General features: G+C 45.7%; 2 protein-coding genes across 9 annotated transcripts in view; one reads left to right on the forward strand and one right to left on the reverse strand.

Annotated features, from left to right (window-relative positions):
* Positions 1-4,043: 4,043 nt before the first annotated feature.
* tmem218 (transmembrane protein 218) lies at positions 4,044-10,561 on the reverse strand. The gene is made up of 3 exons (XM_035626202.2): positions 9,714-10,561; positions 8,671-8,773; positions 4,044-4,539 (listed from the first exon to the last, which is right to left on the reverse strand). The coding sequence occupies exons 1-3, from the start codon at positions 9,821-9,823 to the stop codon at positions 4,405-4,407; spliced, it is 348 nt and encodes a 115-aa protein (XP_035482095.1). The 5' UTR covers positions 9,824-10,561; the 3' UTR covers positions 4,044-4,404.
* Positions 9,430-23,991, forward strand: part of pknox2 (pbx/knotted 1 homeobox 2) — a 91,461-nt gene continuing 76,899 nt past the window's right edge. For 2 of the 8 annotated variants that reach the window (XM_035626195.2, XM_047330444.1), the window contains exons 1-3: positions 11,726-11,954; positions 12,117-12,161; positions 12,680-12,895. The gene's annotated coding sequence lies outside the window, so the exon portion shown is untranslated. Of the gene's footprint in view, positions 9,895-11,700; positions 11,955-12,116; positions 12,162-12,679; positions 12,896-13,290; positions 13,365-23,991 lie in introns of those variants that run through there. The other 6 variants (XM_035626192.2, XM_035626193.2, XM_035626191.2 and 3 more) reach the window with 6 other exon arrangements.

Raw genomic sequence — 23,991 nt, forward strand, 5'->3', positions numbered from 1 at the left:
AATGCATGCTCTGCAGCGCTCTCATTAATTCTCACAAAGGAGCAAAAAGAGTAAAGTGTCCAATGCATGTTGTCTATTTTATGCCAATCGCACAATTCAATGCACCACGTTATAAATTACAATCATATGAGGTGTCAGAGAAAATAGGAGTAAGAACTCTGAATGTGTTGCTCGCTGTTGAACAAACTGTTTAGTGTCTGTCGTACAGGGAGGAGTGAGCGAGTGCTTGAAAGACACAGATGTTCTCGATATCACTCGAAGGGGCAGTAAGTAAGCGATTTTAATCCATTGCACTTTTTGGGAAATTCAGCCAATATCTCCTCACGGTCCGCGAGCTGTCGGTCCTGTGTGTGCACCGGAAATAAATGAATACATTTTTTTTCCGTCGCAGCTCTAAAAATCAACGCCTACCCCTTCAGAGCATCGGCCTCTGAAATCAGAACCGGCAGGAGCAATTACAATGCTGGATTCATAACTTACTTCTACCCTTCCATTTCAGGTTTATTTGACTTTGTCGCGTGTCCCCGAACAAATCGAGTTGTGATCTCCCAAACTGACAGTCAGTGTTTCCCCTTTGAGTTACTTTCCCAAATCGCACATCAACAACCAAACACAGAGACATTACACAAACATACACCAGAAATATTAATTTTGAAACATATAGCAGGTTGCTGAAAGCTTCAGATGATACTTCAGATACATTTTATACTATCATTTTACATTAAACAAGGATTGTGGATTTTGTTCCGCGTCACTTACATTGTAGGGAGGTTAGGGGGGTCTAATTGCAGAAATATGATTGTACCTCATCATCATCACCATCATTAGCAGCAGCAGCATTCAAGACGGTCAAGTGACCGTATGAACACCGTTGAGCTGATACATTTCCAATTAATTTCAAGCATCAAGTCGCTACATATTTAGATCACGGCACTTTTTGTTACTGCTGCTCCTCCTTACGCAGGAACGCTACACTTTCTACTGACCAATACATCTGCATCATCACATAGACAGGCAGAGCATGGTCTGAGGATCACTGAGGCCACCCATGTTCCACCATTGTGACCGAGGCCTTTGATCGGTGTAGCCATTGCCTTGCCGAGACTGCCCGATACTAAATCATGTCTTCACCGCTGTCAAAGTGGGAAGACCCCCCCCCCCCCCCCGCGGGGCCGAGCTCCGGCCCGCGATGGGGCGTCATGTCCAAGCGGCGGAGGTCTATTGGAGGGCAACGTGACCTCTCATCTGGGCCTTCGCCGCCCCCGCCGAGAGGCAGCGCTTCAGGGTAATTCCTCCCTGAGGGAGGGAGGTAAGAGGCCAAGGCAACACCAGCATCGCAGTTTGAGGATTTCGCCCCCCTGGTGTGTGTTGCCATGATAGCATCCCCGGGGTATATACAAAAGGGCATAATAGAGCACAGTCAGGCAGCGCTGGGAAAAAAAACAAAAAAAACCCTTTTGGCCCTAAAACGGCAGTTTGTTGCTCCAATGACAAGGCCCCCGTTTCCCCACTGTATCACCGCCTCTTTCATAGCTTAGTGAAAAATACCCAGCCAGCAAACCAAACATGCACTTGTTGGCCCATAGAGCCTCATGATTCCATCCTGTGCGAGGACTCCAAGCTTTTTTGAAAAGGACAGCAAACATTGCCCTCTGCTTGATTTAACATGAACTGAGTCACATTCTTTCGGGATAAGTGCACCGACTTTGCCCACGAACTCTTTAGTGGATTTGCCGGCGACGTGGGAGCCGCGTGGGGCGGTGCCCGTATCCGTATCACGAGCAGAGGGCGAGGTGGCGCAGGATGTGAATGGAAGGCCAGGAGTTCTGCTTGAGTGCGTCTGAATACAGCATCTCCCAGAGGGGAGCGCACCCCGTCCCCTCCGCAGCTCCGAAAGCCGAGCACCCCGAGCTCTCGGCTCACACCTCTTTGCCCTCGCATTGCTCTCTCTTTCTCCTTTCTCACCCGCCCCCATCTCTTTATATGTCCAGCTGGCTGCGCTACAAAGACTCCAGCTCCCGGTTCCAAATGATCCTCAGACCCCCACGCGCTTTGTTCTGCTCATTTTCCCACTCCCCAGAGACAGAGTTTCGGGGGAAAACATAAAATGAGGGAAAGGAGAGAGGCGGCGAGAGAGAGAGAGAGAGAGAGAGAGAGAGAGAGATTACAAAGGTGAGGCAGTGTGAGAGAGTGTGTGAGAACGGGGGAGTGAGCCAGGGAATACTGTCAGATCTTCAAGGCCCAGACTTCAGGGACCCTGCGAAGACCTTGAGTCTGCAGCAGGGAGGTGGTGTGAACATTCTACCGCAGTATAAACTGCGGTAGAATGTTCTCAGGAGGGCAAAGTAAAAGAACCTAAAGCTTTCTGTTTCGGTTAAAGGGAACGTCCAGGCCGGGGGGGGGGGACGGGACCTTCGCCTCCTTCACTTCCGGGGCCTTTAAACCAACTTGTTTCTCAGCGCCACTATCAGTGGGGGCTAAGATCGTGTTTTGCGGTAATCATGCGGTCAATTACAGGCAACAAGTCACTCCAGGTTGAAAGGTTCTAGATCTCCTCTCCCTCTCTGTTGAACCCCCCCTGTTCCCCAGCTTGTGTGAAATCATGCGGTGGATTGTTGTGCAGAAAAAGGGCCACAGTATGGAGATGTGGGCCGGAACTAATAGGATTGGTTTTGATTCATTAGATTCTCTTTCATCATCCTGGTTGGAATTCCACTCCACGTCTCCTCGGGCTTCACACTTTTAAAATGGGGGGTGGGAGGCAAGTGTTTATAATTGGGCCTCTGCACCGCAAACGCTCATTACTCTCTATGGAATCATCTGCTTAGTGGCACCCCGTGGAATCAGCATCAGGACATGTGAATGCAGCGCTGTGTTCGTCGCAAAGAATGGCAACACGGTGCAGGGTGCGGTTTCAGTGGTTGGAGAAACGTGGAACCAGAAAGGAGAGTAGCAGTGGACAATGGCGGAGAACACGGCGATGCAAAGTGTTGGTCACATACGCAGCAGCCGTTCTGTGAAGGAGCGGGAGACCGATGCCGCGCCTCGTGGTTACAATGCGATTCACGCGTTCAGTCCTCTGAACTCCACACAATGATGATCCGCGGATCTTCCCAACCTGCGTTCGGCTCACTTATCTCAGCACACAGGCTGGAAGCGGAGGGACACAGCAGCTCGACATATTCTTATTCCTTTGTATGCACTAAACGAAGCAGATAACATGTGACAGTTATCTGCTGTAGCTTCGGAGGAACTAGCAGGTGGATATTATAGAGTTTGAACAGGGCCAGGCACAAGGTTTTCCCTTGGTCATGCTAAACTAAGTTTGGTGGCATCTTCAGACCACAAGAGTGGCGTCATGTCAGTCTCATCATCTGACTGACAGGGTGCGAAGTGTATTTCCCCATCTCTCAACCTATTGCTTTAATGTGCCACATCAATTAAAAATAAATAAAAACCCCTCACATTACAACGCAGTAATGCGGCTCAGCTCTTGATGGATACAGGTGTTGTCAGACACTCGATAACACTATCAGACACAACCATCACCCTTTTTATGGTAAGTACAAAATGGTAGAGGCCGAGGTCAAGTGAATATGGTGCAGCTTTGTTGTCAGCGGGAGCTGATTTCATAAATCTCGAGAGGAGTGATGAAGAGCTCATGCTGACGGTATGCCACACACTGTTATGTTACAGTCCTTATTAGAAATCGGCTAATAGTTGATCAGGTTAAAAGGACCAATCAAAACGCTAACATGAGCATAACGTGCCCGTCGTGTAAACTGACTGCAGAGCTCGAGCCTTGCCGTTAAAATGAACGAGTCATTACAAAATCCAATAAGAAGGTGTTCATCCTCTCACCCAGAGTTTATTTATTAAAACTGCGCAGCTCGTAACAGTAGCTGGAGGAGAAGCTGCGCCCCGTTCAGTTAGTGGTTTGTCTTTGGTCCAGCGGTCTACTCGTACTCGTCCGCGTGATGTTTAATGGCTCTCTGATTAATGTGTCTGTAAAACTCATGCAAAAAATAATGTCTGCGCTCCAGTTAGTTACTGAGGTGAAGCTATGCATTTATTGGCATTCACATGCGCTTGTTAAAATTAAATAAATACATTTACTGTACATCGGTCGGTCCAGTTGACGTGTTTAGAGTTTATACATGAGTCACTCCATGATAGGACTAGGAAGTCTTTTGCTTTATACACATCAAATACAAACTATTTATGAAATGATACAAAATATAAAAATAAACACTGTTACTGAGACCCCGTAGAAGACCCTCGCTCTCCTGCTGTTTCTGTTTGGGATGCATTCTGTAGTTGCTTCCCTCGCCTGGCCCCCGTTTGTCTTTAGTTGTATACAATCAGCGATTGTGATCCCGGTGCCAACCGTGACCCTGGCGGGAACTAGTGGGTTCTTAAGGCCTTGGCATAGACCGGCTCCAGGAAGTGGAAGGGCAGCAGCATGAAGAAGGTCAGCAGAAAGACGGCGCTCACCACAGCCAGCAGCACGTAGCGGCCGATGAAGAAAGTGTCCACTATCTGTGGAGTGGAGAGAGAGAGGATCTGTTTATAACACACATGGGTGCATAAGTACCTGGTCAATAGTATCTGGTGTTTCCTCTATCAGCCACAAGATGTCATGAGAGAGCTGGTGTGGAAACTGTGTGGGGCATTCAACACAAAGACAGACAAACATACGTGTACACAGAAAGAAAACCTAGTTACTTGTTGCCATGAAAATTAATCTACATCGTTTGTGCTTCAGTGCTTTGTGCTTCAGTTGAATCTTTGAAGTTCGTTCTGCAGAATGATGTCATGAGAGTTTCACAATAAAAGACTGTCGATCTGCTGAAAGGGAACGCTTCTCAGTGCTCACCTTAAATCTAAAGCGCTGTTCCAACATGTGGACAGAAACGCAGGATTCGGGGATTTCTCAACCGCGTTTGATGCCAAGTGTGGTTGTGTGATTTTCACTTTTCAGCAAAGTTAAACATTTGAAATCCCCAAAATGTGCATATACATAGATTCTGGACTTTTCTATGAAGAAGAGTTGACGTGATTCAAATATTTTATAACTATGCCTTCCAGTTGACCGAGGCAGAATAACTGTTCCTCACCACAGGGTGAACTGATATAATAAAACACACTCCGAGTGTCAGAGACATTCAGTATATTTAATACAGTCTCTTAGATACCGAGCAGTCGTCTGTCTGTACAGCACCATCCGTTTGTGACTTTGAGAAGGGCTTTGCTTCAGCTGGCTTCGTTTTGAGAGAAGAGTACATGTTTGCCCACAAGCGCGCGCGCGCGCACACACACACACACACACACACACACACACACACACACACACACACACACACACACACACACACACACACACACACACACACACACACACACACACACACACACACACAGCTAGATTCAATTTGACATCATCTGGAAATAATAAATTGCCAAACTCTGTGCTGCATTCATCCGACCTGCTGTTTAGACGGTTTCATCTGTTGTGAAAGAGGATACAAAACCAACCAAGACCTTCAGTTTGTATTCTTCAACATTAGTTTAATACTTACTACTAGTTTACCATTAGAGTGAAACTGATTTTTAAAATATACAATTTTAACAGATTGTCTATCAGGCAGATCAATTAAATATAGAGCTGCAACAGTTAATGGATTAGTAATCGACTACTAAATTAATCGCTAACTATTTTGATAATCGATTAATCGGTTCAAGTAGTTTTTATGGGAAAAAAGTGAATATTCTCTGATTCAGCTACTTAAATATGAATATTTTCTGGTGTCTTCGCTCCTCTATGACAGTAAACTGAATATTGTTGGTATGTGGACAAAACAAAACATCATGTTCGTGGTTTTGGGAAACACGATAGACAATTTTCGTTTCTTATGAACAAAACCATTAGTCGATTAATCGAGAAAATAATTGACAGATGAATCTATTATGAAAATAATCTTTAGTTGCAAACATATACTGGTTTTTTTTTTGTCTGGTGATAATTTTTTAACCATAAACAATATAATTAAATTCCGAAAAGCCTCACAATGAATGTGTGTATGAACATTGCCACTCAAAGTTTAGAGGTAATGGTGTCGAGCCTCTTGTTGTCTTCATGATAAAATGATCCGAGCCAACTCGGAGGCCAATAAGAGAAAAAGGAGCAGTGGTGCCGACCAATAATCTGAGTTTAAGCACCAGGAGCAGTGTGATGAGACAGAAGTGGCCTTGGTGCCTCTCCTTCTGTGTCTGCTAACTGTCACTATGCCACGACGGGGCCGATCAAAGCCAGTTTCAATCAGGGCTACGAGCTACAACATAAAGCCAAGAGGTGGTTATTGATTCATGTAGGAATATGTTAAGGAAACAACGCGTACAACAATTTATTTGAAGACTTGGCAGGTTTGTTGTTTCAGTTCTCTCATCACTGCTGAAACTACGTTTTGACTCAAGGTTCACTTTATTTACGGATCCTGCTGATCTTTGTCCTGACGCCCGATCAGCGGAGACACTTCACTGCAACGTTCGTTTAGGAGATCTAGACGAAACATACGATGTTGCCACCAGGGTCTGTGTTAATATTTAGATCATGAGCCAGCCATGATTTTGCGAATACAAACTGAGAAATCGCCCTTAAACCAGATAGCACCCGCAGAAGCCCGACTGCCAACTAAAGAGAGATTTCACACGGACTGCTGAGGAATGAGAGAAGGTGGGGATGATGTATGCTGCCTCTTGTGGATGCATTTAACACATCTCACTTTTTAATTTGCCAATTACGCAGTAAGCAGGAACCCAAAGTGTGGGCCATGTTTTATTAATGTGCCATTGAGCCCACGGGTGGGAGTAGGCGGGCGGGCAGTAGTGTGGATGAGTGGGAGGAGGTGGAAGGGTGTGGGTGGGGGGGTCTGGTACAAACCACCCCCACCCTAGTCTGGGACTGCCTTAATTGGCTCTATGATATTTTACTTTTGTTTAACAGCAAGAGGTTAGACATTGCTTCACACTAGCACGCGCACGCACACGCACGCACACACACACACACACACAGTCTCTCCACTTGCAAGTAGGTATTCAGGGTTTTCTGTTTGCTCACTAAAAAGGAGTCTACGCCAAAACATGGCATGAATACAAAATGTCTTCAGCGAAGCAGTTTTTCACCTTCGCATGCGTTTGCCTTTGTTTACATGCAAAGAAAAAGCCCCATGCAGATGAAGATTGCAATAATAGTTGAGTTATTTCAGTTCTCTGGTCCTGCACGAAAGCGTCTATCGTCACACATTTATTTCAGTTTAACATATCAGAGATGAGTCACAGAGGAAGCTTCTCATCCTGCGTTCCACAGCTTCGAGAAGCAACAGGCCTCTGGCTAGCCACCCATCCCACCATCGCGTCTCACTACTTGGATCATAGTGTCAGTGTTGTTGTTATGTGGTGTGTGTGTGTGGGGGTGGGTGGCTCCTCCATAAATTAAATATTTGTATCATGTTGCCTTTTAATAAAGGTTGGTAACCCAATACAAATAGAAAATGATCTGTTTCTTCGCATCAAGAGGAGCTGTTTTGTTTATTTTTTTTATGTAACCTCTTGGAATCATTGAAATCAACCTCGAGAGGAGGAAAGGGTTAATTGTTTTCGTCAGCCTTGTAAAGAAATCCGAGGAGTCACATTTTCTTGCCACTCTCTGTTGCAGGTCTGGTGTCTGCCGTTGCACAAAGGCTATAAAACACGAGCCGGCCAGGACGGGCTCTGCTCTGCTCTGCTATTTCTATGGGGTGGCAGCTTGCTTGGCAGATCTGGCCAGCTTATTGGCACAACCCCGAGGCAACATGGGGGAGTGTTTGTTCTGCATTGCTGTTGGACTAAGATAAAGCAGAACAGGCCTTTATAACAAGCAGAGACACAGTGGTGCACACACAGTGACGCATGCCATGTACAGGCGTACAGGACGGTGAGTACTCGCATTTGGGAAAGGGCGTTTATATGGACCTCACTAAAACCTATAAACAGCCGAGATCCTCAGTCAGGCAAATAATCTGTGATAAAGACATATGTTTGTTCTATTGTATTGTCGATAAATCATTTCATGTGTTATTCTTTATTCTTTTGACAACAATAGATCATATTGTTTATGTGATTAAATATATCGTTTTTGGGAGCACAGAACATGAGACAGCCATTCAGCTACGTGTAGCTGTTTATTCTGAATCCTTTTTTTCTCTCTGTCTTTCAAACAGCCCAGGCCTGCGTGTGTGTTGAACTGAAGCAAAACATGAAGTCACTATGCATCATGCAGAACAGCCAGTGTGTTTTTTAATGCAGTAAATGTTTCAATATAATCATGATGGAATATTTCATTATCACAGCTTTGGTAGCAGTATGAATTTAAATTGCTTCTTCGTGCAGTCAAATGTCCGTTTATTGCGTTAACACAAGTTGTTTCCTTTGATAAACTGTCTAATAAAAACATGTGTGTGTGGTATTTGAATTTCAATATAGTCCAACATACTCACTCGCACTGAGGGCAGAAGAAGAAAGACAATGACAATGTCACCTCATAGACGATCGACATAAATATACTGACATGTTAGCTGGAGTGTGTGTGTGAGTGTGTGTGTGTGTGTGTGAGATCCAGTGAGTAGAGCTCGCCTCTATCTCCTTGAAAGGGGGAGTTGTCTCTGGGCTGCGAGGGAAGAACACCAGTGCCAGAGTGATGGTGAGAGCCAGGAGGAAAACGGGGATAACTCCTAGCCTGGCAAGACAAAACAGACACACACACAGTTAAAACACAGAGGATAGGGTTTGCTGTGCAATGAAGCGTTGCGTTTCAGCCCATGTACATTTTATTGAAACTGCACCTCGCACACATGCGCAGTGTTTGCTGTCATGAGGCTGTAGGTGTAAAACTATTGCACAAGCATTAATCAGCGGGGACGGAAAGGTGCATGGTCCCAGCAATCGATAAGTATATTTTTACAAATACAACAACAAAAATACTTATATTTTTAATAAGTCGGTAAAAGCAATACTTTCCGGGACACAAAGGGTTTTGGTGGATGACGTCAGAAAGACGTCATCCTTTTGTGAGAAATTTTAAATCTGCCACTGATTCATACACCTGCTAGAACACACTATGATGTTTTATGGATGGGTCCACTCTTCAGTTTGAGACTTGATTCCATTGTGAACCAGTGTTTCCACATATTCCTACAAAATTCTCTGCATGCTTACCTTGAACAAAGACTGTGCTTCAACCAACATGCATTAAAATGAATTATTAATAGCTGGCCTTTTAACAAACTGCCATGAACTTCATGAATCAAATTAGATCTTCAATCTCCAATTTGCATGGGGTTAGGTACTAAACAAGATATAAACTGCACTTGTTTAAACTAAACGTGTGGACATGTGAGTAGGCCCCCTCAGTGGGGAACATCGGAACAAGCCGAATTGAAAAGAAAGCCTCACTCCTGCCACAGGTGAAGCGTTTAATGTTCCAGGAGGTTTGAGCTGCGGCTGACGATCAGACCAGGGTTCACGTGGACAACATGTCAAGTGGAGTCTGGCACCGAGCGACTCCCTCACGTCGAGTGAGTGTCTCTGTCCAACTCTGTGTTCGTGTGTTCTGAGAGAAGTGAATGCGTATGCTGGTCGTTGCATATTGCTGCTGCCGTCGCGGCTCTTTCACTCACTTCGCGGATCCAGACGCTCTCAGCAGCATCGTCCCACACACAAGCGCCGCGATCCAGACGAGCGCGATGACGAACACGCCCGTGCCGACTTCCAGCACGGTACTGGTCATGATCGTGTTCGGCGGGTCGAGTTGACAAGGCTGGTTTACTCGACACACGAGGCGGTTAGTCGGGGAAATTGGTAAAAAAGAAATAGTCACATTACGACCGCAGTTTGTGCCAGTTTAGAGCAACACTGTGATAAAAATGTCTGGCTCTAGCAGCTAGCCGTATGTAGCTCCAGGAGCTAGCCGTATGTTTCTCCAGCAGCTAGCCGTATGTTTCTCCAGTAGCTAGCTGTATGTAGCTCCAGCAGCTAGCTGTATGTTTCTCCAGCAGCTAGCCGTATGTTTCTCCTGTAGCTAGCTGTATGTAGCTCCAGCAGCTAACTGTATGTTTCTCCAGCAGCTAGCTGTATGTTTCTCCAGCAGCTAGCGGTATGTAGCCCCAGCCAGCGGTATGTAGCCTCAGCAGCTAGCGGTATGTAGCCTCAGCAACTAGCGGTATGTAGCCTCAGCAACTAGCGGTATGTAGCTCCAGCAGCTAGCGGTATGTAGCTCCAGCAGCTAGCGGTATGTAGCACCGCTTTGTGGAGGAGTTAGCTGTGGCTGCTAGTTCACGCATGCTTCGTTAACATTGTATTAGGGTATTCGGTACCCAGTCTCGTTAACTTTGTATTACGGTATTCGGTACGGAAAGTTGTCCACTGACTACTTTAATCAAAGAGTTCGTCACTTTAATTGACACGTTAAGCTCTTTTCCGATCTCTTAACAACCATAGCTCCCGTTTCCAACGCGTCCTCTGGTTCCTGGTAACGGCAAGCTAGAGTGCGATTGGATGACAGGACTCTGGACCAGCCAATCAAAAGCGGCGTTGCTCAACGGCGCGTGGCGAACGGGTAGCTGCTGATGCTGAGCGTCGCCTTTTTTTTAACCACCATGATTTCCACTTGTGTTTGTCCCACTGCTGTTGTCTCGACACTGTCCTGATGTATATGTGACAGACCTGAGGACAAACTGGCCTTTCTTCTAAGTACAATTTTAAATACTTTACTTTATTATAAATCCTGTACTACCCCACATTTGAGTGTGGAATATTGTAGACTTTTACTCCACAGCATTTATCCACTTAGTTATTTCGAGATTTTGCACTAAAGCTCGGCTACATAAAACATAATGTGCATTATAAGCTCATTATATTACATCGTAGGAGAAGCAGTGTCTGGGTGGGAGCAGACCTTTAAGTCCTTGTTTTTTTCAGATTTAGTTGCTTGCAGTTCCATCAGTGCGTGATGTCCCCTCTGAACCTCTTCTGTTAAATAACCATGTGTGGCCAAAACAGGTTATTGAATAGATGTCACACATATAGAGATTGTCCGACAAAAAAAAGAAAGATTAAATAAAATGATCCATCAGAACTGATCAGAACTTAGTTTTTCTTATTCTTTTCCAGAGGTTGTGAACCACTGGCCTCGATCAGCTGCAACAGCAAACTGTTATTTACACCAAGATCCTTTATTAGATATGATTTATGTAACGCGCACCCACTCACTTTTGATACTTTAGGTATAGGCTATATGTTGCTATATGATGTATATGTTCTTGCTGTCTTGTTAAGTGTCGTGTCTGATTGCAAGACTTTGACTTGAAATGAAGTATTCTATAATGACTGTGGTTTGATGCGCAAATAAAACATCAGTGACTGGATACGTGGACCATGGGATTTCTGTTGTAAAACTTCTGCTCCTTTGACACCCTTTGTGTTTTTATCTTGAAATATCGAGATAACTGGGACTCATGTTCAGACCCTGCAGTCTGATCATAAACCTCTACTCGCTGCATCATCCCACGCGTCTTTCAGGAGCATGCAATTATTAATGCGCACCGACAGGGGGCCGGCCAGACCCGCTGTGTGTGTGTGTGTGTGTGTGTGTGTGTGTGTGTGTGTGTGTGTGTGTGTGTGTGTGTGTGTGTGTGTGTGTGTGTGTGTGTGTGTGTGTGTGTGTGTGTGTGTGTGTGTGTGTGTGTGTGTGTGTGTGTGTGTGTGTGTCCTCGTCCTCGTCCTCCTGGAAGTGGCGGAGCCTCCGCGCGCTTACTGGAAGGAGACGTGATGCCTTCGTGTAACCCTCGTAAGACGCATGCATCCAGCGTTCATGAGCGATTGCAATGGTGTGAAATACAGTTTTGTTCAGGTGGTCGAAGGTGAGCATATTTAGAACAATGAATACTGACAGCAGAGAGAAACGGGACTTATTCACCACGAAGTTTGTGGAGTTTGGTGTTTTCACTGTTTCCACAAAAAAAAAAGAAAAAAAGACGATAGAGTGTGGCAGTGATGGTTTGTCTATATCTTCTGTCTTCTAGCCCCAGCAGAGGAAACCTGACCGGACCTCGATGGAACCTGGAGTGGTATGATGTTAGATGACTAAATACATAAAGAAAAGTTAAAATACATACTCCTGTTTCATTATGCATTTTATTGGACTCCTGCGGTGACTGAGTGATGCACAGTATAGAGGCTGTTTGCTTGCCGGAGTTGGAAAATTGCAAATAACAAATATGACAATAAAAACATGAACGTTGTCCTCGAAGGTCGTGCAGCCTGCGTCACATTCTGATTTCCCCCCCAACAGAATTGCAAAAAATGGATGAGCACATATTCGTTGAATAACACCATTTAATGTTTATTTTCTCCCTCCTGTTCATTTCGTGACCACCGTTTTCAAGCCATGCTCAAGCCTTAACAGAACATTTTGCAAAAACTTTGGTCCATATTAACTTTGTCAGTGACAAGTTACTAGAAATAGTAAAACGTGTGGGTGCTATTTTTTTTTCTTTTCCTTGAGTTCCTCCGAGTCTCAACACTGAACCAGCAGGCATTGCCGTACACCCTGAAAAACCAACTGTCCCTTCCCTCTCATGCCCAGGTGGACGCGGCCCCCGTCCTCGCCGAGGTCCACGTGTGATCGCCGCATTTCCCACGGACACTGGAAGGCATCAGCGGCCCGGCGCTGGGAGAACGGGGGAGCGGGGATGGAGCCGGGGGGTGGGAGGGGCCTGGCGCGGCTGACGTCACCGGCTGTGTGGAGGAGTATAGGCTGTGCTGTCAGCCCAGTGTCAGTCTGATGAAGATTGGCATGCAGGTAAGCTGTCATTCATTTTCAATGTCAGTGCATGGGAGCAGGGCTTTTCCACTTCGGCGTCCTTTCCCCCCTTTCTCTCCCCCCCCCTCCTCCTCCCTCCCTCCCTCCCTCCCTCACTTCATTACAAAAAAGCAGGACATTATTCATACAGTCAGACAGACAGCCGAGCAGAGAGAGAGAGAGAGAGAGAGGGAGAGAGAGAGAGAGAGAGAGAGAGAGAGGGGAAGGAGGGAGGGAGGGATGGATGGAGGGAGGGAAGGGGAAGTAAAGGAGGGGGAGAGAAAAGAGAGAGGGAAAGGAGAGGAGAAGCATTTTTGTGCTGGACTGAAAGACCAGTGGATTTTTTATTATTAATATATATGAACATATATATATATATATATATATATATATATATGATTCTTCTGCTCGATGCGACGTTTGGATTAAAATGAAAGTGTCGGTGATGTCTGCGACGCGAGAGTCGACGGTGCGTTGTATTTGAGAGGCTGTTTTTTTGTTTTTTGTTTTTTTGTTGTTGTTGTTGTTGTGTGTGTGTGTGTGTGTGTGTGTGTGTCGAAGCTCGTCGTTTAGAGGCTGATCGGAATAAAAAGAGAGCGGGGTGGACGCGTGGCCGTCGCGTTATGAATATGTGGTCCCCGAGCGTGTGATGCTGCCGAGTCCGTTCACCGCGCTGCGGTCCGTGCTCCGCGTGGAACTTAACGTGGTGGCGTTTATTACAGTGGGAAAAAAGGCTTTTGTTTTTTACTATGCTTGTAGAAAAAAAAAATACATATATATATTTGAGGTTTTTAGTGTAAAATAACTAACACTCAGTGTTGATCCAAGTTAATGCAGTATTTGTCTTTTTTCTTAATACATTTCTTTCTAGTGTGTGCGTGTGTGTTGGTAACAAGACGATCAGATTACTCCCAAATATTAATGTGAAGCTGAAAAGGAAAAAAAAATAAAAAAAATCAACACCTGTAGTTTGAAAATGTTTTTTTTGTTTTGTATGTTTTTTGGATCATTTAAATTCTCCAGTTTCTGTTTCCAGTTCACGAACAGCAGTTTTGAACATTGTGTCTCGAGCAAAACCAAAGTCTTGCATGCATTTCTCGTGTGAAGCGAAAAGGTCACGCAGGGAGCTCCATCCTGTCCTGTCCGCCTCCCCGTGAATTTCTCTCCTCTTTAATCCGAGTGTGTCTCGCACTAAAACGATCCGCTCCTCGCCGAGCTCTCATGTTTACTCTCAGCCTCCCCTGCCCCGTTCAGAAAAAAACCCCTCTCCACATGAACACTGGCCTTCTTTGTGTGCCCAGTCGCCGCTTCCTTCTTCAGCCGGGCTCCATTTATTTCCACAATTGCTCAGATGACTGTTCCCCCGAAGGAGACTTGTGAGCGGCACGCTCGGCTCGGCCAGGTAGCTCGTCTCCGACCGTTGTGGGGGCCCTGTTCCATTTGACCCTTTAATGGCGTTGCAGTTGGACAGGCGCAGATCTGCAGGTCATCTGCTGGGATCAGTGTCGGTGGATCAGTGGGAACACTGGTCCACTCACCTGCTCAGTCATATGATCAGCAAAACTGTACATGCTCAGATTTGGGAATCACATCTCTCTTTTTTTTTTATTCAAGTAATGTAAAATTGCTGTTAATTCTCTGCCACAGATTCTTTGTTGGCATCTGTCAATAGCGAAATGTTGCAACTGTATGTCGTAAAGTCGGGGGCCCCTGCCTGTACATTAGCCTAATTAAATATGCCCCAACCATTTGTTTACTAATCATCTGCTTCCCTGAGAAATCACAATGGCCATTTTAGGACCACTTCAGCTCCGTCCGTCCGTCCCACGCACACGCACGTTTCGCGGCAGGTGCAGAGAGCTGAGCACCAAATCCCACGAGGAGCCGAACCTCGCGACCCCCCCCCCCCCCCCCCCCCCCTCCGTGAAAGTAGAGGGCCTCTGAAAGAAACTGTTGTTGCTGCTGCGAGTCGACCGCAAGGAGCTCCGTCACCTTTTACACCATTCAAATCATTCTGTACCTTTGTCATTGTCTGAGGATGGATGATTACACACACACACACACACACACACACACACACACACACACACACACACACACACACACACCACCCTCAGTCACCCTCGGTGGTGTTTGTTCTTTGTCGTCATGTACCCCACACGGATCTACATATTGTCAGATAGGGACTCTGCCAATTTAGTTTATCCCCCAAAACCCCGCTGAGATCCTAATTGATGATTTGTGTCATTGGACAAGAAGCCCAGGGGCATATTTGGTTGCAGCGAAATACTCTTGCACTATTTGCATATTCCCATTCCCACTACATGGGTGAACTGCACGACGTGGTGTGATGCGGTGCACTCCTGCAGCTTTTGAGGGGATAATCACTAATAAAGTGATTCAGTCACACTAAATGAAGGAAGTAAGCCGAGCGAGGAGAGCATATGTTACAAACCAATTTAAGCATTTATGTATGACCATAAAGCAATTGCGGAAATTAAACCACGTGCAAATGTCTTGTCATTTCCTTCGCCTTTGCCTCTAACTCCCCCCCCCGCGCGCGGCGCCGCAGACAGCAACACATTTGTTTCCGGAGAAGATCTGAGGTCGACTGAGCGTCTGGAAAGTCGAGGGCTTACTTTGGGAGATTTCCTTTATTTTTGGTCGGCGATCAGATTTTCAGATGGGGCTTAATTGTTTCTGGGCAATGAAAAGAGGGAGGTAGTTCGAGAATTATTCATAAGGCTTGAATCTGCTGGGGATCCTGAGCGGAGTGCCCCCCGGCCCTGTCCAGGGGGCCTGTGAGACAACTGTGTTGTGCTGCATGTTCCGGCCCCGTCCGGGTCCTCACAAGTCGAGCCCGCTAAGCCCGCTTGATCCCCATCGCTCCGGAGACGAGGCCGAGGCCTGTTCATGCCGTCAGACGCCGCAGCTTAAAGCGCAGCCCTCGCATGCTTCCCCTCGCTCATTCCGCAGCCAGCGCTGCACCGGCACGGCTCTGAGTGAGCCACCAGGGAGCCGGGTCGGGGCGAGATGGATCGGCTTGATTTATGCTCCAAGAGGAGCAGCAGGCAAATTTAATGATCCCCTATACTGTCAACATCACGGAGCTTTGTTTCTGGAAGGACACAGAGATGTCATGAAAATGCATGCAGCGCCGGGCCGCGGGGCGCTCGACGCGTTTGAGAAATTGCAGTCAGTCAGCGTTATTGCGCAGACATCAATAGGAGGCGTTAAAATAAAATTCCTTTGTCTGAAGTGGGAAAAAAATACCCCCACAGAAGTTTCGGGACCTCAAAAAACAGCTTTTTGTGAATCAAAATCGAACAGTAATAGGGTTTTGTGTTGCCACAGCCGTGTGATCCCTGTGATGTTAACACAGTCACAGTTTGTGGAAGAAATGAACGCTGGTGACTTTATTGATATGTGCAAAAAATGTGGTTCCTAATGAGCATGTGTTATTTTCAGAATACTTAGTAGTTTGGCTTAAATCACATCTCTGGTTGTTTTACTGTGTGACTGCAGCAGCACATTGTCCCGACACGTCTCTGCTCATCGAACATCCTCTGTTGGGAAAAGTCCATACTCCTCTGAATGTGTGTGTGTGTGTGTGTGTGTGTGTGATTGATCGGACTCGCCCGCGTTCCGTGCGCAGCCCCGCGCTGCACACAGCCTTCGAACAAACTTTTAAGAACATGCTCGTCTCCGCACAATTACGCGAGACGTGCGGTTGAACAATGAGCGTCGCAGCATGGTGGAAGTCACACAAAGGCTTTAGTCATTAGGTAATGATTTCAGCATCAGGACTCTGATTGCCTTCCCTTTTTTCAGTCGGAGGAAATGAAAACCCAGCAGGGACACATTCCATAAATGAAGTCGAAGTCATTGCACAGAACAGAGGAGTCAAACAAGGCTTCGGTGTTTCACCCGCAGGATGACACGCGCACACACACACACACACACAGACACACACACACACACACACAGACACAGACACAGACACAGACACACACACACACACACAGACACAGACACACACACACACACACACACACACACACACACACACACACACACACACACACACACACACACACACACACACACACACACACACACACACACACACACACACACACACACACACACACACACACACACACACACACACACACACACACACACACACACACACACACACACACACACACACACACAGTGTTTGCTGTGGCTGAAATGTATCTGGAGGATGTGTAAGAAGTAGGCTGCTTCCACTCTCTCATGTCTTCAGTATTCATACTGTTTGTATAAATTGCTTTTGATTTCATTCTTCCTGCCCTGAAAGCAATTAAAACACATTATTTTTAGACATCAGTGGTTGTTATTCGAGGATCAAGGACAAAATCAAATTAGCGGCTGCTTATTATATATTCTGCGTTTACAGACCTTCAACAAGACGCCGAACCCCATTGTGCCCGCGCTTCTTATCTCCGGTGGAATGTGGATAATCCTAATAAATGAGTTGAGCTTTCGCACGGAGAAATATGAAGCCTGCCAGTAAATCCTGAATTTATTATATTTGAGAGTGCTGCTAGCAGCTGAGCTGGGCGAGGTTCAAAACATTTTGCTTTGAATTCAGCAGCAGATCACGACGGCGGAGGAAATCTCCACCGAGCGCCGTGCGGCTCCATGGTTCCGCGGCCTCCGAAAATGAATTAAAACGCAAGGGGCCGCAACCGGTGTCGCGTCCCCCACAGTGTAATACTCTTATGAACTTATGTCATCACGGCTGCGTGTACACTTTAACAGCCCCGACACACACACACACACACACACACACACACACACACACACACGTGTATGTCTGCAGCTCGACGCCTTCAGCCAAACTGCTGCTGCACTATTAGTGTGTTTCACTTCCACTCGAGCCTCGGTCTTTCCGTGCTGCAGGTACACCACCAGCTGTTTCTCAGCGCCGCTGCCAGCAGGAGAGCGGGTTCCTCCTCCTCCTCCTCTGAGTCAGAGCAATCTCTTGTTACAAAGTCGCAGACAAACAGACAGAGTTTTTCAGCCAAGTGCACATCAACGCAGGCTATTTCTGTCGAGCCTAGGCTAACTGCTATCAGCACCGCGAAGCGCTGCTGCATCCCCGATGACCTCCCCGTGTTGCTGTTGCATTTACGGCTGTGTCGGTTCCCAAAGGACGGGCCGGGAACAGAGCACGACTCGTACGGATTGTTGGGTGTTAGGAAATGTCAATAAGTGTCAATGATGCCCTAAGGCGTCGTTGTCAATCCCTTACGACGGAGACATTTCATTGAGGCTTGATAGTTTACAGTTGAACCATGAACTTTATTGTAATAGACTATAGCTAAAAAAATGAATAGAAATATAACCAAATATACAGGACTTTTAATGAAGAAAATAAACGTAAAATCACATCTTTTCATCATTGTCAGAGTTTTCATGTCGGCAAACATGAATGCCCGTAGCGATATGTCTGAGAGAGGCTCGTATGGGCTGATTTTTATCGGCCGGCGGATGTATCGTTCAGGCTCTCGATGTAATCTAGAAGATTTCCAGAAATCAAATACAACTCAGAGAAAGGATTAGAAACACTGCAAATGAAACCACAGTTATTACAAAAGCACATCGGTAACCCTTTAGCTCGATTCCTTATCCGTCCGTGGCGGTCGCAGGTCATTGGCTCTCTTATTCGGGGGGGGGTCGGGGGTCGCTGAAACGTTTGGGAACCCCTGTGTGAATCCCCAGAGGAGCAGGATGCCCAGGACACGAGGTGACGTGTGAAAAGTGCAACAGACACGGAGAGTGATCGTCTTTGAAGCCTTTTACACATCAACCCGCTTTGATTATTGGCAGCGCTGCCTATTGAAGTTCTCCTGCACTTTGAGCAGAAATGCAACGGCGGCGCTGAAAGTTGTCGACCTCCAGAAGGCTATTAACTGGAGCGCGGTTCCATTATGCCGAATCCTCTCTAAAGATCTCATTTAAGTGTTCTGCCAGTCACATCTCATCGGAACGTTTCACCCTGTCGCACACCGGTGCGCCAGTGATCTGAAGGACAACATTTCCACTCAGAGTGGAGCTGCTCCTTTGTTTTGACTTTGGACTTTCCCCCAAAAGTGGCTTTCTCTCCGAATCCGTCTGTTTGCCTCGTTCTTACTCTCCGAGTGGTCTTTGATGAGACACTTGTTAGCGGACACGTTCTTAGGTGAAACAGCAGCTTATCAACAGACTTTAGTAAAAGTATTGCAAGGACACAATCATTTGCCCTAATGCATTTTAGTGATCGCTCTTATTAGCTGCAAATGACTTCCTTTATGTAGTCCTGTCCCCTGCTATAAAAGTGCCATGATTTTATGAGTCAAAGTGCATTTCATTCTCCCTGGGCAAGGCTGCGCCTTTTACGGTGTTTCAGGACTTGTCGCTCTTAAAATATTAAAGGGGGACTCCGCTACTTTATTCCGGTGCGATGTTTCATTCAGGCTTTTGCCGTCCTGGATTCATAACAGTTCATACCAGCGCCCAGAGGTTCTAAACTCTGCTGACACTGTTTCACAACCGTGGACTTTAACTGTTCAGCGAGCAGCTTTTAACTTTGAATGCCGCAAATGCTGCATAATATGGTGAAAGTAATGACGGGATGGAGGTGTATAGTAACGAGACTAGGGCTCTAACTAACGATTGTCGATTAATCCTTCGATTATTTTCCCGATTAATCGATTAGTTGTTTGGTCCATAAAATGGTGAAAATGATGTTTTGTTTGGTCCACACACCAAAGGTATTGAGTTTACTGTCACAGAGGAGCAAAGAAACCAGAAAAGATTCACATTTAAGAAGCTGAAATCCGGGGATCTTGATGTTTTTTTTCCTTAAAAACTACTTGAGCCGATTAATCGTTTAGCAAAATAGTTGCCGATTAATTAAGTAATCGATTACTAATCGATTAATCGATTAACTGTTGCAGCTCTAAACAAGACTTCTTCTTATTATAATATTATTATTGATAAGGTTAACCAGGTAAAGCTTTTAACAACTATATCTGCCAAAAATGATGATGTTGTATTGGTATTCTTTTCCACTTTTGCAATACGAAACCTCCCTGTAGCCGATGCAACACGATTGAACTTTTCGCAGTACCATGACTGGCTGTCAAACCCTGATCATACCCTTGAGTGTCGTACGTATAGAGTTCCAGAGTCATCAGCATGTATAAAGTCCCGTGTGTTGGTATATTTGTGCACAGTATTTGACACCTCTTAGGCAAAGTGCAAGTCTATTACTAGTTTTGTAGATGCACCGTTACGTTATCTGGAACACACGGAGCAGCCATTGCATTTCAGTTGTGTTTACTTTAATCATATCCAAAGATGAATCAATGAAAAGTCGGTTCACAAATTAAATTAAATTAAATCTACTGTTAAAACAGTAAAGTCGGGGATGTGTTGTGGATGTAGTGAATCCCAAACTTACTCCAATGTCCTGCAACACATACAGCTTTGAAAGAGAAGTTAATTCGCCTGGTGAATGCGCTTCGTCTTCTTTTTTTTTCTTCTTCGGACATTTCTTGATATCCGAATAAACACGTCTGTGAAAAAGTCCTTTCCAGCAGAATCGTACAGTGGCTTGATTATCTGGTACACGGGCTGTCTGCGGACGCACCGTATAGGAATGCAGCGCTCGCCGTCTCGTCTCCTCTGCGTCCGCCGTCCTTGCTCTCTGCTCTCCTCACTTCATTACGTTCAGAACATTATGACTTTGCTGAGAGTGTACGAAGAGAAACACGGGTTCCTTCCGCTGACGTTAACCTCAATGACTGCAGGATCAACACAGACGTTAAAAACTGAGAAACCACATTGTGCTGATGTGTGGTGCGAATCTGACAACCTGACAGTGCTGTGCACGGGGACTCTTTTCTCTGTTGACTGGTCTCACACTATCGTGTGTGACCTGAAGCTTAGATTCTCTGAGTACTCGTGAGGGACAGAGGTTTCTGGTGAGTGTGAAAAATGACGTGTGTCCTGAGTCACTTCAACGTGGTTCTCGTTAGAGGTCGGTAAGACAAGCGCTCCTTCGGGTTAAAGGGATAGTTCAGTGATTTTGAAGAGGGGCTGCACGAGTTACTTATGCATGGTTAATATGTCACCTCATGGAGATGGTGATCAGCGATGTCATTCGACGGAGTTCGGGGGGGAAGTGGAAGTAGCGTAAGTGGGAGTCCCGCTGCTGCAGAGGGCTCCACCGAAAAACTTCTTTTTTTCGCCACATTTTTACGGATATTTATTTATTTAGGTAACGTTTAAAAATGTGGCGAAAAAGACGTTTTTCGGTGGAGCCCCCTGCAACAGCGGGACTCCCACTTACGCTGCTTCCACTTCCCCTCCGAACTCTGTTCAATGACATATTAGGTAACACAGGTAACATGTTAACTGTGCATAAGTAACTCGTACAACCCCACTTCAAAATCACTGAACTATCCCTTTAAGTGTGTTTATACAAACTCAGCATTAGTATTTACAATATTATTAATTGTGTGCCATTTTCTGTGCTTTGCTGTTGTTGTTGTTGCTGCAGCAACGACTCACGGAGCCATTGAGTTCGCTTCTTCTTGGCCGACGTCCCACAGAGCAGCTGAAACTTCGTCTCTCTCCTTCCCGACGTGGAACTCCGTTTCCATAAAAGTTAAAAGATTTTACGACCAAAATTCAAACCAAAACAGTCACAGGGAAGTCCAATGACTGTAGAGTCTGTGACACGTAATTTGTCAGAGAGAGCGGTGCTGTGTTAAGTGTGTTTGTACAGTGGTGCGGGCCAGCCGCACACGCCGGCTCTGATTTTAGAAGTGGTAATATTTAATGACTTTGCAGCGAGCGCCACTCCTTCGCCCGTAGTGCCCTCTCTGATTCGCCGCCGCCGCCGAGAACCCCAGGCGTCGAGTCGTGTTGCCTTTCAAGCCATAATGTAAACATGTCCGCTTCCCCCCGAGCGTGTGAAGAGGCCGCCGGAGCGGACGTGCACAATTATCATAACAGACACGTTGCTGTAAATGAATCTGTGCAGTTTTTATTTTTTAATAAACGGCTCCTGAGCAGGTTCCGCACTTTTATCGATTTAGGTTTTTTTGCGGTTAGTCACTCGGTGAAACGTCTGTGTTACTGTATACTTCATCAAGAAATATATTCCTTCAGCATTATAGGGAGCGCAGGCATGATTCCACATGGTAATTGCAACACTGTGAATGGGGAGAGAGGAAAAAAAAGACTTTATCCTCTTTTCCAAACCAAGACTTCTCTCCACTACAAAGAATAATTACTTTTCCCAACTCCTGTGCCATAATTGGTTACTACTCTTTTATCTTATCTATGTGCGCATAATTATCACAGTCATCGTATTAGATTATTTCATGCATAATAAATGAACTCAAACTGTGTGCGGGGTAATTAGCATGTTAGGGTATGTGCCACGATAAGAGCTCTGCTCCCTCTGAGGTTGTGTTGTTCAAGACATTCCTGAAAAGTGAGAAACACAGGGAAAATAAATCAAGCTTTTAATATCACTTCAGAGGCCCAACAAATGTTCCTCTTTGAATTCATTTTGGGAGGTACGTGTGCACGTGCATTTGAATGTATGTTCGCCTCCATTGTCGGTTTGAGGGGAACTCCGTGTGTAAAGCACGGTACCCTGTGGTGTATATTTGACTTTGGAACAGACATTTGTGATTTACACGCAGGAGACATCAGAGCATAAAGGAGAGCATTGTGAACGGCGGGCCGGCGTGCCGCTCGACTTTGGCAGCTGTCTGCTGCAGAGGTCTTGTCCGATCCAAATGACAGATGTGCATCAGTTCAGTTGAGATTTCACCAGTACGCCGGTTCTGGTGGTCCGCCGTCGATGCGAGCGTCCCATTCAGCTTTTCCGTCCGACACATTAGCTAGACATCCACTGTGGTTAGAAATATTTTTACCTCTGTTCTCCTTAAGGGTTATAGTTTTTAACATATCACATCTAAAGTCCTGTAACTCCCGGCGAGAGGCTTTTATTTGTTTTACTTTACTGTGAATGAGGTTCAGTCAGAGGTCGATCTGATCAAACTGTGGTGAAAGCAGAGCTCCTTCCCTAATATGGATATTTTTCCGACCGACAACGGCGGCTCTTCCGGTTGAATGCTGCTCCCTGCTTGGAAACATATCGGCTGCCTTTTAATGAGCCAATCAGGACCAGGTCCAGTTGCGACGCCTTGACTTGGAGTTAGTTATTTGACAATAACAATAAATGAAACACCAGTGAAATGGGATGTGCAGTGTATAAATAAAGTTCTTTATTGAACTTGAATTCAAAATGCTTCTTAAATCTTGAACACTATATAAAACGTCGCTTATAAACCACTCACTGCACAGATCAAAGTGGTATTGCAGAATTGTCATCACCAGTCGGAAGCAGCATCTCCGACGCCTGCCTCTCTTTTCTCCCCCTCCAACTAAATAACAGGAACAACTTCTTTGCCACCAAATGTTTCAGTCGCAGTTTTTTGGGGTCCCGCAGCATTTCTGGCAGTGACACTTTTCACTAACCTGAGCCAAACGCCTGTGAAACACAAACATAATGAGCTATTTTCAGCACTGACGTGTTTTTTTTTCGTTTTTTTTGGGAGTTGTTCAGGGACAAAAAAGAAATTAAAACTGACATTCAGAATGTGTTGGCAGCCATCCCTCACAAAAGGACGGTCGTCAGAGTTGAAACCATTTGATTCAGAGCGATTCCTGCTATTATCAATAAATGCCAATGTAATTAAGACCGAGCGAGGCAGTTGTGTTGTGTTGACTGAATAGCTTTTACCGTTTTGTACGAGATCCTCAGTGCAAATATTTCCTTTACATCTCTGTGCCAGGCAGACACAGCGTGGCGATGTAAGGGCACATTATTCCCACAGAGTCTCCACAGATACATTAGTTATTCATGTAAACCCACGCTATTTTCTAAATAAAAACGCCAGTAGAGTCTGACAATGATCAAAACCCCATTCAGAATCCTCCCATAACACAAACATTTGCTGCCAAATTTGTGACAAAGCATC

Source organism: Scophthalmus maximus, chromosome 2 (assembly GCF_022379125.1).
Source record: "Scophthalmus maximus strain ysfricsl-2021 chromosome 2, ASM2237912v1, whole genome shotgun sequence".
Lineage (NCBI taxonomy): Eukaryota > Metazoa > Chordata > Actinopteri > Pleuronectiformes > Scophthalmidae > Scophthalmus > Scophthalmus maximus.

Excerpts from the sequence above, each read along its gene's own strand:
- tmem218 (XM_035626202.2), bottom strand. The coding sequence starts at position 9,823 with ATGACCAGTACCGTGCTGGAAGTCGGCACGGGCGTGTTCGTCATCGCG. Across the intron at positions 8,774-9,713 it reads AGAGCGTCTGGATCCGCGAA|GCTAGGAGTTATCCCCGTTT; the intron begins GTGAGTGAAAGA and ends TTGTCTTGCCAG. Across the intron at positions 4,540-8,670 it reads CCCCTTTCAAGGAGATAGAG|ATAGTGGACACTTTCTTCAT; the intron begins GCGAGCTCTACT and ends TCCACTCCACAG.